General features: G+C 35.2%; 1 protein-coding gene across 2 annotated transcripts; it reads left to right on the forward strand.

The window, feature by feature from the left end:
• Nucleotides 1-997: 997 nt before the first annotated feature.
• Nucleotides 998-13733, forward strand: LOC147071206 (pancreatic triacylglycerol lipase-like). 2 transcript variants are annotated; one of them, XM_085947855.1, is made up of 6 exons: nt 998-1095; nt 4603-4720; nt 5409-5512; nt 10197-10476; nt 11973-12215; nt 13150-13733. In XM_085947855.1, exons 2-6 carry the CDS (start codon nt 4636-4638, stop codon nt 13527-13529), a joined length of 1092 nt encoding a protein of 363 aa, XP_085803981.1. In that variant the 5' UTR covers nt 998-1095; nt 4603-4635; the 3' UTR covers nt 13530-13733. The 2 variants fall into 2 exon arrangements, with proteins under 2 accessions (XP_085803981.1, XP_085803982.1); XM_085947856.1 differs by having other exon boundaries at nt 998-1065.
• Nucleotides 13734-14401: the final 668 nt, after the last annotated feature.

Raw genomic sequence — 14401 nt, forward strand, 5'->3', positions numbered from 1 at the left:
CTCCACTCCAGGTTGTGTTTCGCTCAAGTAAAACGTTTTAATAGGTATTATAGGTATACAAATATTTAAATAAAAAGTAGTTTTGAAATAAAGTTTATTATTCGTCCTTTTCATTATTAATTCTATTAAACAGAATTGTCGCCAGCAAATCGTCATTATCTGCCTCTTCTGTCAAAAAATCTGAGCTTATTTATCACTCGGTAGTGTTGTCGTATTTCAAATAATTCTAGTGTTGCAGTGTCAAAATATTTTCATTGGTATTTAGGACGAAAATTTAATTATAAAAAAAAACACCCTGAGCAGTGGAGCACTACAAATTTTCGGTGCTCCAGGTAAAACACTATTGCACCACTGCTCCTTGTTTATGCTCCGATCTCCGCTCCAACGCTCTGAAAAAATCAATTCAAGTCTAAGGATACCAAAAAGTCATTCATGGACGAGTGCAAGATATTGAAGATGATGAGTTTTAGTGACAACAGGATTAGGTTAGCTTAAATCAGTTGGATGAGAATGCAAAATCATGATATTCACGTTATTATTAGTCTGTTTCAACATACTACTGACCTAGTCAAGCTTTCTATACTATTCTCTTAATATTATTTAGTTGATCCAGAATACCGTGGGTTTTCTTATATCTCTCGGATACCACTGGATTATTATCACATTTGTCCAGCGGCTATACCGTATATGAGCTGGTAATATCCGACCCATCTCCATTAAAGTGGTTTGGCATACTTTAATTATTACGACGCATACCCATTCGACACTTTTCTATCTTTGTGCGTGACGCTCAACGTACACCTTTCTGTGCCATATTGTGGAACTTCATAATTCTTCCTAATTAAGTTACATTTGTTTTTAGAGATAATATTTTGCATGAAAGTCATAAGTACATACGTATATCGATATTCTTGAACGCCAATGGCTTGTTTAATTTGTGCCAGACATGATTATTTGCCATGCAGACATATAAAAAGGTGCACTTGTTTCATTAGGTAGGTCCACTATTTTTATTCATTGCAGTACTTGGGTGCGAAGTGTGTCATCATTTCAGCATCGTTGTACGTTTTAGTTATTTATTATTCCAAAAGAAAGGTAATATCTATATAAATTATTTTAATTAAATATTGTGTTGTATTATCTTTACCGAATTCAGTTTATTTTTGTAGATTGAATTAACGGTGGATTATAAACATAAATTTAATTATACACCTCAACAGCTCTTTTCTCTATCCCAACATAACACTTATCTTCAAATAGTTATAAAAATGCTATGACGTATTCCAAAAGTTAACTGTCTCGAGGTATGTACTGTCAAATGTAACGTTTCTTAACAGCAGTCCCGGTAGCCGCGCAAATTAGAGGGAGCGAGATAAAAGTACAATTAGTACGAGGGTGGGTCAATAAGTCCTTAGAAAAGCCGACAGGTGGCGCGACTAGTACTGTAAGCGGTTTGTTTTCATGCAGCGGCACTACCGATTCAGTATGCTGCGAAGTTTCAATCAGATTGGTCGGGTTGTTGTTTTTTATTTTCGTACATTTAAAAAAAAAATTTGCTTGTTTACAAAAATGGAGAAAATTGAGTTTAGAGCTGTTATTAAACATTTTAATATAAAAGGGTTAACAGCAAAGGAAATAAAAAATGAGTTGGATTTAGTTCACGGCATATCTGCTCCTTCACTTGCAACTATTTATAACTGGTTAAATGAATTTAAACGTGGTCGTACATCAACAAAGGATGAACCACGCTCAGGACGTCCTGTAAAGGTGACTACACCAGAAATGATCAATAAAATCCACGATATGGTGTTAAGTGACCGAAGATTAAAGTTGAGTGAGATAATTGAGGTTACAGGCATCTCAAAAGGTAGCGTCATTTCTATTTTACATGACAAATTGGGCATGAAAAAAGTTTCTGCAAGATGGGTGCCGCGTTTGCTCACAGTCGACAATAAACGCAATAGGGTGGTGGCCTCTAAAGCCCTGTTGTCGCTCATGCAACGCAATCCGGATGAATTTTTTCGTCGCTTTGTGACTGTAGATGAAACATGGATACACCACTATACTCCCGAGACGAAAGAACAGTCAAAGCAGTGGATTGCGAAAGGCGAACCATGTCCAAAGAAGGCGAAAACCGTAAAATCAGCTGGTAAGGTTATGGCTACTGTATTTTGGGATGCACGTGGAATTTTTTCGTTGACTATTTGGAAAAAGGAAAAACAATAACAGGGGATTATTATGCATCTTTATTGGACCAGCTAAAAACAAAATTGAAGAAAAACGGCCTCATTTAAACAGGAAAAAAATCCTCTTTCATCAGGACAATGCCCGTGTTCACACATGTTTACGATCAATGGCTAAAATTGAAGAATTGAAGTTCGAATTGGTCAACCACCCACCGTATTCGCCAGATTTAGCCCCCAGTGACTTTTTCCTTTTCCCAAACTTAAAAAAATAGCTAAGTGGACAACGTTTTTTTTCAAATGAAGAAGTCATCGATCGGACAAATGCTTATTTTGAGGACCTTCCGAAAACTTATTTTTCTGACGGTTTAAAAAAAATGAGAAACGTCTAACCAAGTGTATCGAGCTCCAAGGAGATTATGTTGAGAAATAAAAAAAAATACAAAAATAAAAACTGTTTTAATGCTTTTTTCTAAGGAATTATTGACCCACCCTCGTATTTCTTGGTTGCGGCGATTTGGAAAAATATTACCCACATCGCGCCACTAGTGCCACCGTTATATTTGTCGAATTATACCTTCGGGAGAGGTCATCATCATCAGCTCGAATCTATCCACTGCTGGACGACGGCCTCTTCGAGAAGTATATTTTCAAAAATATCCATAATCTATTATTGATTGTAACGCGGCAGGAGGAGGCGGGGTAAATAAAATCCACCAGGTGCCCCCTGATTTCCACATTTACTCCGTCAACTATTTATAGCCTCTCGTCGTTTCCACTGTAAATCCCTGAATTTTCCGAGTACATTTCCCATACCCAGACACTCAGTACTTTAAGTCTAACGGTAAACACTTGGACTGCAGCAATAACGAAGAGTGCTCACCAACAAGTTAATGCGAGCTGTAGTCATCCACCATCATTGGTATCCGTTTGTATCATCCGCGCTGTTTTGTCTATTAGTATTAGACTATTTGCTGTTCGACAGCTAAATCATGAGGTCATAAGGAAGAAGTAATTTTCTAATTTCAATAATTAATATTTTTTTATCTCTGGGGGGGGGGGGGGAGACTGCACCCGAAATCCTCCCCCCTCTTTATGTGTTGTGTGCGTGAATGGTCCAATCTACTTTTAACTTGATAGCAATGTTCGCAGGTATGGAAGTTCGTTGAGTTTCGTGGAATATGCAAGGATATTTGCATTGTATAATTATAATATGTTGGGACAGATATTTATAGAACATTTTTTGTATATTGGAACACGATGGCCGTGCGGCTTATAATGTCGTGGGTTCAGGTTTGAATCATGGGTCTGGCAAAAACACATGTTGTTTTTCAATTTGTGTTTTCTCTCAGGATCGAACATGGTGACGTTACTTAAGTATATTTTTTCACGCACATAATGTATATGGACTAGTCGTGATAAGCCAGTGGCGAAGACTCCATACTAGGCGATTATTTAAAGCCTACCTTCTTAAGAAAAATAATTTTTATTTTCATGTTGACGTATTTATATAATCACAAATAATAATATATTCAATATACCCAAAGACATCTATCGTATAATATTGTCATAATTTTACGATCTTTTCCCATATTTAAATAAGCACCATCTATGGCATCTCTCGAAAGTTTAAAAAAACAGGACACACCGCGTTTCGCTTCACATATTGTATAGGATTATTTTCGCGTGGATCGACGGGTTTTTCAATATTAAGTTTTTTTCTCATTATTTAAAAATGTCTAGCGTCCCGCATATAAATGAACAAGCTGTTTCATTAGCGCTTACGTCGCCAAATCACATTTTTATTCAAAATAATTAATAAGAAGATAATTTAAAAAATAATTTCTATGGGATTCAATCACATAAATATGTATCGATTGTTGTTAAAAATATAAAATAATTTATCTCGTGATTTTTATTTATTTATTAGTTCACTCATTAGACAATTTAGATATCTGATATTGTACTAAGTCTGTGTTTTAAATATAGAAGTATTTTAAAATGTCTAGTTTTACGGGTTAAATTATAAATTGTTATGGAAATAATATACAACAACGGATATTTTCATAGATGATAGGTAATATATTTTGAGCGTATGTTACGCTTATAAATGTTTAGGAAAATACATAAGTCATTCAAACTAATTGCTTATTTTTATGAACTAATTATAACAAACAAATTAAACTTTTGAAATTTCTTCGTTTTAGCGTACCTATTCATCAGTAGTAATATTGGGTTATCTTCTTATTTCCTGCAAATATATCTGACAAGCATGGTTACTCCCACAGCCTACCTCTTTTAAAAAGTCACCCTTCGCCACTGTGATAAGCTAGTAATATTCTTGATACTGAGATTTTTTTAGCCAGTTCGTTTAATACACAACATACATATTATGACATAAACTATATTAAATTTACAGGTCTTAACTACGAGGGTCTTGTCTTTCTTATTGATGTCCATTGCTATGAAGACAGTGGCAAGTCAATCACTAATCAGCAATATTGAAAAATTGGGCTCCAACCTAATAATTCCCAATTGTAAGATTTAATTTATTCACAATTATATTGATTTTCGGGTCACATGATAAATGTACATATTGATGATACTATCTTAAAATGAATAGCCTTTACTTACATTTTTGTCAAACATACATAATTTTGAAAACACTTCTGAAAAAATATCTTTTTTGAATAGAGTAAGACACCCAGCAGGAATCGAACCTGCATCTCTCGGGTTTCGCACCCATGCACATTCACCATTATGCTATAGGCGTCATACTTAATTACGACTATTTTTAACTAATAGCTGTCTGAAGCGCTTTCCAAATTGAGAGTATTAGAGTAAAAAGATTTTGTCTCTTGGTTATAACATATTTTCTCAGAACTGTTTTCAAATTCAATAATTAGAATGTTAGATTTTTAAATCTTGTTATGATTAAAATTTAATATATTGAATAAAAAAAATAGTTAATTTTTGTCAAAGTTGAGTTACAGACCTACAAACTTATTTGTAGAATGCCCAAAAATGGAACTACGAACTACCATAGGACGCCATTTTGAAAATGTCATTCGAATGTCAGATTTTATCTAGTTAAGATTCTTGATTGGGTAGTTTTCGACAGTGGCTCCCCCATCCCATTCTTCAGACAAGTTTGTAGATCCGTACAGGGTTTGCGTATCTATACAACAAAAAAAAAGTCATAACTGGAAATTTTTGTTTGTTAAGGCGAAGCCCAAAAATCCTATTTAGGTCTTTTCTGCAGCCACGCTGATCAGATGACAGAAGCTGATATGTCCAGAGTAAAAATAATTCATTACTATAACACTGAAGTAAGTATGCATGATGTTTGAAGTATATCTACTTTAGGGAACATTTTAGTACGTGTATAACCCGCACCAAAAGGTGCATTTTTGTGGATGTAATGGAGTAAAATCTATTCTGGATTGGTCTCATATGCTGCAATTTTGATAATTAACCTTCCCTTTATGATTCTAATAAAGTCGGTCCATTTCGGTGATGACACCTTGGGTTACCATACGAGATTAACAATATTACAGTAGGTCATATGGAAATGCCTATTTTTGCAACATAAATAAATCTAATAGGGTTTTATCATCATTATTTGCTGTGTTCATTGGCGGCTTAATCCGGAAAAACCTAGCAGGTCAATTTTGAATATATTATTTTAATTTGCCTTTTCGTTGTATACTGAAAAGACGTATTGCAAATTGACTTTTTATACATTATAGAATAAGTGCTAGAAATTGTTATAGGTCGGTACCTACTAACCCTTCAAAAAATGTCCGTTTTTCATAACGCCAACCCATCGTTAACCGAAATTGCACACAACGCGTTATAATTTTTTGTAAATCAGGTCCACTTTTCTTTCTTTGCTTTTTGAAAAATCATCAATCACACGATTATAAAAATTGTCTATTTTTCCCACATATTTTTTTTCAATACTGAGCATTGCAAGAGCGGTCAGTCTATCCTGGCCCTATTGCGTAGAAAGGTTTTTATTCTTTTGAGAGTGGAAAAACATCTTTCACTTTCAACTGTTGTCATTGGTATGACGCAAATAAATTGGAGAACTTTGATCGACTCGGAAAATGTTTCGTTGAAATTATTGCTGAGTAAAAAATGTAGAAGAGAAACTGCACTAATAGCGCCATGCAAATCATCTCGTTGATAAAACACCAATAATTCATTTTTTAACTTGATTATGTTTATTTCTTCTAACAGTTTTACCAAATTTACTTGACGTGTGGGAAAATTATTTTTAAAATCAGTGTAATTTTCTTTATTGAACAAATCGGATATAATGAGATGATCGTTGGATGCAAATCGTGCTTCCATTTCCATTATAATTGTATCACAGACTTCAATTGCTACTGCGTGCGTACTAACTGCTTCACAAAAATGTTATAAATCACCAAAAACTCCTTATATATTATTAAAATAACCAAAGGCATTCGTCAAAACCTGTCAACGAATCCGAACCGCATACACAGTTGCGTCTTGAGACCAATTATCTAGTCAGTGTTATCATTCTGTTTCATTTAATTAGGTGAAAAAATTTTTTGTCTCACACTCGGGCATTGCCGATATTACAGTAATTCACGCACCGTTACAAGCTTCGATCTCGTATTTTGTGTTATATCGATCTCTGTCTTATGTATGAGAAACGAGAGAGAAAATTTTATAAAAATATTCAATTTGGGTCAATTTTCAGACTGCCGGCGAACACAATATTTTTGTTCGGGGAATTATCGCCCAAACAAAAAAAGCCCAATAGACTGGGTTGACACAATATCGCGCGCCCTATAATTTCAAATCCACCGATTATTATTAATATTATTATATATGACATTGCACATATTATTAATATTATTATGTCGATTGTAAGGTATTTATTTTGGCAGGTCAATGACCGAATGACCTATAGAGGGAGCCGCCAGTGGCTGTGTTATCTATAAAATCACTTATTAATTATTATATTTTTCGAATATTTCGATACATTCTTACAGCTTACAAGTAACAGTAATATCTCGATCTCATCCCCTACTTTCATATCTCTTTCTCACAATTGAGTATGTTTATCTTTGTTGCATAATATTTTACTTTTAGATCCATATCTTTTGTTTGTAATGGAATGCAATCTGCATTCACAATACACAATAATTAGAGTCGAAATATAAAGATGACGAAGTGTATATTAACTGAAAGATGTACAGTTTTATAAACTTGATGAATGATGACCTAACGTGACATTATAGTAACGGGAGTGTTAACAAACTCGTTAAATCAATAATGAGTACTAGGGAATCCAATCATGAGCCAAAATCTTGATCCCGGGATTTCGGGATTACAATTTGACAATCCCGGGATTGGAATTTTTTTTCAATATTTAATATAAATTTTTTATAAATGTACAAATAACGTTGATAAAATCGGTCAAAAATAAATCTAGTATAATTCATATATGGCCTTTCCGCTTCATAAATTTAATTAGTCAGCCAAATATGAAACTGTCGTAAAACGTATGATATCATGGTGGAATCACTTTAAACCGATTCACTGCGGAGAATTTAATTACTTCTTAATTACCACATTTAAATAACTTGCTAATTATATCTAATGGCCCCTAATCAGGACACAACAGCTGTGGCGTTCGCCGCGTATGGATTAAAAGTGTAAAGCATTGATTTTTCTAATCTTTCTCATTTTTATTAATTTATATGATAAAATAAAATGAATTTGTAACACATGGGAATTAAACTTCATTCAAACTCAGTTTATTTCTAATATATTTATATGTTATTAAAAGTATTTCTTCTGTTATATTTTCTGTAAAAATTGATAAAAAAAATCAATCTTGAAAGTTTCGGGATTATGTTTTGTCACATAACTTTATGTACGAGGTTTAATAGTCAGTTAAAAGCTAAGAATTAAGTATAGGTGCCGGCTAGCAGGTATTAGAAGGACTCAAACCCCCAGGGCGTGGGTGCTTTGAGTGTCATACGGCCGTCTTAAAGCCTCACTCCTCCGAAACCTCATCCCACAAGTCGAAACATAATTTAATAAATGATGTACTGGGCGCCAGCTCCTAGATCTAATAAGGAAAGAATTTGGATACTAGGAGCGAAATAAAAGTAAAGGTTAAATTCAATTAAAGAAGTTATATTATCGCCAGAGTTGGACATTGGATTTTACAGGTTAGAAAAAGAACTTTACGCAACGGATCAAACTGACTGGCAAGAAACAAAGAAAACCTGGCAATCTTGCGATAGGTCTAATAAATATTAGGACAAAACATGGAAAGATACAGCTTACTATTGTCCGATGGCTAATGTCGATGGAATCTCTCCTATTTAGTTACGCGAACGCCATTTCTTCTTGCGGCGGACCGTCATTCCAACGGCCTCCCATGACGTCCGTCCTCCACCGTGGTCACTAACGTAAGCCCTTCACACCAGCCTCTCTTCGTCTTAATTGATTATTGATTGTCCATTTCCGCACAAATTCGCTTGTCACCCACAAAACAATAACAAACATCCGTCGCCAGCCGTTGCTAGCTCCTCCTTCTCGGTGTTGCCAGCGTAAAAACTTCGCTTGGCTTAGTGTGTCGTGTTAAAATAACATGACAGTTTACTAATCCCGGGATTCATAGGTATCGAAAATAGTTTGGGATCCCGGGATTGGAATCCTTAATGAGTACATCACTGAACGCAATTTTGCGATTACAGCATGGGTCAGTTTCCAACTGTTATAATATATCCCAATCGGCGAAAGAACGACGCATATGATAGTCTCATGGCTGTAATTCCTGCACCAGCTGCAATTTTGCGTAAAATTTACCCCAATTGCTGCGAACGACGATAAATTTGAATCTTCTTTCATACTTTCGTTTAAAGCTGCGATATTCTCTTCAGTAAAAACAAAATTCACGAATTCGTCTATAAGTTGCGCGAATCGATTTGATCTGATTTTCAAAGTAAATTTGGATAATTTGGTATCGTTGTTCAAGCCTGACTATTCATGATGATTTGCTAGACTATACCGATCATTAATGTCAAAAAATGAGCACACTATCACAGTTCAGTTAAAAGTTAACCCTTTCGTAAGTTGTATTTCAGCAAAAACAGCCGTTATCAAGGCCTGAACAAAAACGAACCAGTGCGAATGTGAAAGCATTTGGCACGCTTATATATCCGAAATATGCGTTAGTGGGCTCGCATATTAGAACTCGCCGCATGTGTCTTACGACGAATTCGTCGATGTGACGTCATCGTAAACCAAAAAACAAACGTTATCAAATGAAGCTTCGCAGATTGGCCGATGCAACTGCGACTCTGCGACGCTGCGACATGCGTCGAGTTGCGTTGGCCAAAGCCTGCATGTCGATGTCCGGCCAATATCGACTCCGCGCATGCACACAGCTGCACAATCGGCCATTTCTCTCCAGACTGTCGCCGCGTTTGGCAGAGCTAGAGCTAGCAGCGTGCGCAGATGTGCGAGGTTGTGATCATGCAACATTCGCTGGCAGTCTCGGAAGTTTTGATTTATGGCCGTCAGGCATACAAGGCGAGTTGTGATGTGCGAGCCGGCTTAGAGTAAGATATAATTTCTACGGCTAAATTAAATATTTTTGGGAAACGTCACCGGTAAATATTAATTTGAATGATTACATTTGTTTAATAACTGCGAGCACGTGTTGCTAAAATGTATTGATTTTGTGTTAAATATAAAGTTACTGGTAATTATTTTTAGTTAGTTTAGTAGAAAATACGTTTAAATGATGTGTTTAAATTTGGTAGGTACACGTACACGGTGAAGCAATTTGATGGTATAAAATTTCATAATTAAATTAATAATAATAAAATTGAGGTTTTACTGTGCGTTATACGCGAGAAACATGGCTTCATTTCGCCGAACAATAGCCACTCTCTTTATATTATTACTCTGAGGCCGTTATATTAATAAACTAAAAAATATGTGCTTACTTCATTTCAGAGTACTGTCTACCCACTCTATCTTGCCGCACAACATATAGTTAAATCGAACAACTTTGACAAAACTCTTCCAACTGTAATTTGCATCCATGGATTTCTTGACGATCCTAAGACAATTGGGATTGCAGATATGGTTAAGGAATTATTGATTAGAGGGAAAATTAATGTGTTCGCTTTGGATACTTCGGACCTGACTAGATTTTTCTACTTGCGAGCCACCAATGCAGAATTTGCCATTTCGAAAATCTTTGCAATTTTTTTGAAGTATTTGGTTAAAGTAGGTTGGTTATCATTTGATTTTTTTAACTCATAGTAAACCATTTTTCTAAAGCGTATTTATTAGTATTACAGCAGATTTTAAAAAAATGCCTCGTTAATCCTATATGGATCTGGGCCAGAGGTACAGATTTTTGTTTCTCTTACTCACTTACTCACTTATTGTCCTATCACTCCAAGATTTTTTGTTGTATTTTTGACGTCGGTTAGTAATTAAAGTAATACTTAATTTGATTTAAAATACAAAAGCCGATCTTGATATTATACGATCCGAATATTAGCTCGATTTGGAAAGCGCTTCAAGAGAGTATTAAGAGACATTAGTTAAAATGTGTCGCAATTAAGTATGGCGCCTTTAGCATAGTGGTATATGTGCGTGGGCGCGAAACCCGAGAGATGGAGGTTTGATCCTGGGTGTCTTACTTTTTCAAAAAAGATTTTTTTCTATTAGTTATAATATATTTTCTCAGAAGTGTTTTCAAAATGATGTAGTTTCAATCAATGACATTAATATGGACTAATCATCTGGAAAATAAAATGACACTTACTTTATTGTCGGGTCTGCCGAATGGCATAATCTGTTCTAACGCCATTAAAATAAAGGTGATATTGCTATAAATTCCTGATGCTTTTTGTTGGGTCTGCCGAATGGTTCGGTTCGAACGGGTTCGCTCAAATGAACATTGACATTAGAAACACTGCTCTAACGCCATTACAATAAAGGTCATATTGCTATAAATTCCCGATATGTGATATCGCATAATGGAAATTGCGTGAAGTCTACCTATACATGCGAATGCGCGAATTTACTTGCTAGCTACTGTATTGAGTGCGTCGTCCATTAATAATGTCATTGGTTTCAATAGTTAGAATTATTTGTTTTCATTGAACTAAGAATACAAATTGCAGATGGTATTGGTTACTTTTAAAATTAAATTAAACCCTGCCTAGACCAAACCATAATATAAGAGGCTAATAATACTTTTTTAGTCCTACTTATTTGTTTTCATTGAGCCAAGAATACAAATTGTAGATGGTTTTAAAAAATCGATTAAACCCTGCCTAAGCCAAACGATAATAGATAAAAAAGTAAACTTCCACCTACAAAACATCTAAAGTTATTAAAAAAATTCTATTATTCAATGAATAATTCACAAGTTTTGAGAATGTAGCATTCCATATTGTATTAAGCATGTTATATCATTTGAAAATATCTTACAAGAAAACAAGGTCGTAGCGTGACCGCGATCCAGACATCGGTTTGTAATTAAGGTATTCAATTAATATCTATCTTGATTTAATATACAAAAACCGATAGTCAATATTATACCGGAGATGTTTTCAAATTATGTATTTTCAATCGAAAGTTATGTATGATTAATTACATAATTTTGGATATTTTATAGAACATTTTTATACACTGTCTATCGATCAACGAATGGATAAAAACCTACTTGTGGCTCTTTTCATTTGCTTTAATAATGATAAAATATTATTTCAGGTGATGTCAAAAGTGAAACGATCCATTTGGTAGGTTTTAGCCTTGGTGCTCATCTTGCAGGCTTTACTGGCAAGGAGTTTAAACGTCTGACCGGCTTGAGATTAGGACGAATTACAGGGTTGGATCCTGCCAGGCCCTGCTATCAAAATGAGTTTCCTGATTCGAGGCTTGACAAGACTGATGCAGATTTTGTGGATATCATTCATACTAATGGTGGAGCAGCTGGAATACTCGAGGCAATTGGTAAAATGGTTTATCTACATTCAGTATTATTAGATATGTGCACATCAGTAGCGAAGTGTGGAAGTAGGCTGTTATGCTTAAGGCGGTTCTCGTCGTGCAGTGCGTATGGCGCTGGCCTTCCATCCCGAAGTTCTGGGTTCGATCCCGGTGAGATCAAAATATATTTATATAATCTAATATGTATATTCCTCAAGCCTGGAAGTTTTACCACTATTGTTGGGCTTCACGGCCTGTTTGTGGTGTTTAATAAAGAAAAAAAAAAGATTCGCCATAAATATTGCACATTAAACTTTGTTAGTATTTGTTTTTATTGAAGTAAGACTACAATTTACAGAGGGTATTGGTGAATCTTTAAAAATCAATTAAACCCTGCCTAAACCAAACCAAAGCCATGTTAAAACAAAATACATAACTTATACAAAAAAGTATTCATAACTTTTCTTCTGGGCATATTGGCTCTTTGTGTCTATTATATGGTTTTGAAGTTAAGTCACCTCTTATGTGATTCAGTACATAATCAAACAATTCTGGTGTTAAGCGAAAGTATTGCCCGAATTTTTCCTCGTTGCACTGAAATTTGAAATGCACAATTTCTAAATACCTCGCTCTTCTCCAAACGATAGTTTTCGTCTTCCGATGACTCCTAATCTTCCAAATATAGTAACAATGCTATGTCTAGACTCTATAATCTAGATCGTCCATTCTTTACCGCAATACGCTAACTGACCGTTGTCTGTCTTTTTTAAGTTTACATCTTTGGTTACCGTTCTTATGGCCATTTTACTACGTCCGCCGCATTACGTCATTTTACGGCTGCAAGCTAACGGCACCGCTTTCTTAGTAAACCCTAGCTTAACAGTATAATCAACATATTTTAGATTCTCAGTTGAAGATCATCATAATTACTGCTGTAATCGATTTTATTATCCAACAGGTCATGCGGATTTCTACCCCAACGGTGGCATATCACAAACTGGTGACTTAGTCATCGTAGAGAATCATCATAGAGCATTTAGACTATTTAATGAAAGTATTAGAAAGCGTTTGAACTTCAATTCCATAAAATGTAACAGTTGGGAGATCTTTAAGAAAAATGCTTGCCCTCCACCATCTCCATCATCAGGTATTGAGTTTATGGGATACGACTGCTCCAGGAAAGCTAACGGAATCTATTACCTTCAGACTAATGCAGTTCCGGATTTCAGTCGAGGACCAATGGGAATGAAGTATGATTCTACGCTGGTATGGAGATTTATGTTAAATCCAAATGATCTATATTCAGTATTCACTGCACGTCAGTTTTATAAAAAATAATAAATGTAACCACTACACAATTTTTCTATGTAAACAATTTAAAACCATTTTTTGAGAAACGAACGCCTCTCAACCTCATAGTTGTGGGGAAAAAGGTCATCGTTTCAACCGACGCATATGCAGCAAAATGATTTTATTTACCATATCCGATCATAATATGGGCCTTCACAGGGTGTAGGTTGTATTAACGGTTTTTTTTTTAAAGAGAAATGGAAGTTAGCCTATGCTTAACCTATTCGGTCCATAATCTAGGTTCAAATACATATTGAAAAAAAATGTGATTTTTTTTAGTTTGGCATTTGAACCCGGGATCCACGACATTCCTGGCCGACTACCCGCTCGGCTGTTTTGGGCGTTTATTAGGACAAACTAGCAAGATTTTTTTTGTATTATTAACGTTTTTGGGGTGAAAAAGATGAATGTTAATAAACTGTTAACATGATTCTAAAAAGGCAGGCATACATATTTGTTATTTTTGAATATACAATGGCGATTGGAGATTCACCAGTCAGTTTTTGACAGGCCATGGTGGATTCGCTGCCAAACTCTACTAGCTTGGACTTGTTAGGCTGCGAACACATGGCAGCACGTGGCGAAGAACTGCAGGATGCAAACCACATCCTCTGGTAATGTCTGAGAATGTGCTCCGAGAGGGAAGAGCCACAATATTTTGATTTTTTTCTTCAGTTATTTTTTTTTTAACTTAGATATCGTTACTTTCTAATGAAGTGACCATATTGTACGCTTTATCCAAAACCGCCGTCGCTATCAATAGTATTATACATATTTGTATTCGTTCCCTCATTTGCCGCCTTTTATTAAATGTCTGTAAAAACCTGTCTACCCCTACGAGACGTCACTGGATAATAACA

This window comes from Rhyacophila brunnea, unplaced genomic scaffold (assembly GCF_057557595.1).
Source record: "Rhyacophila brunnea isolate RB1 unplaced genomic scaffold, BYU_Rbru_1.0 scaffold_20, whole genome shotgun sequence".
Taxonomy (NCBI): domain Eukaryota; kingdom Metazoa; phylum Arthropoda; class Insecta; order Trichoptera; family Rhyacophilidae; genus Rhyacophila; species Rhyacophila brunnea.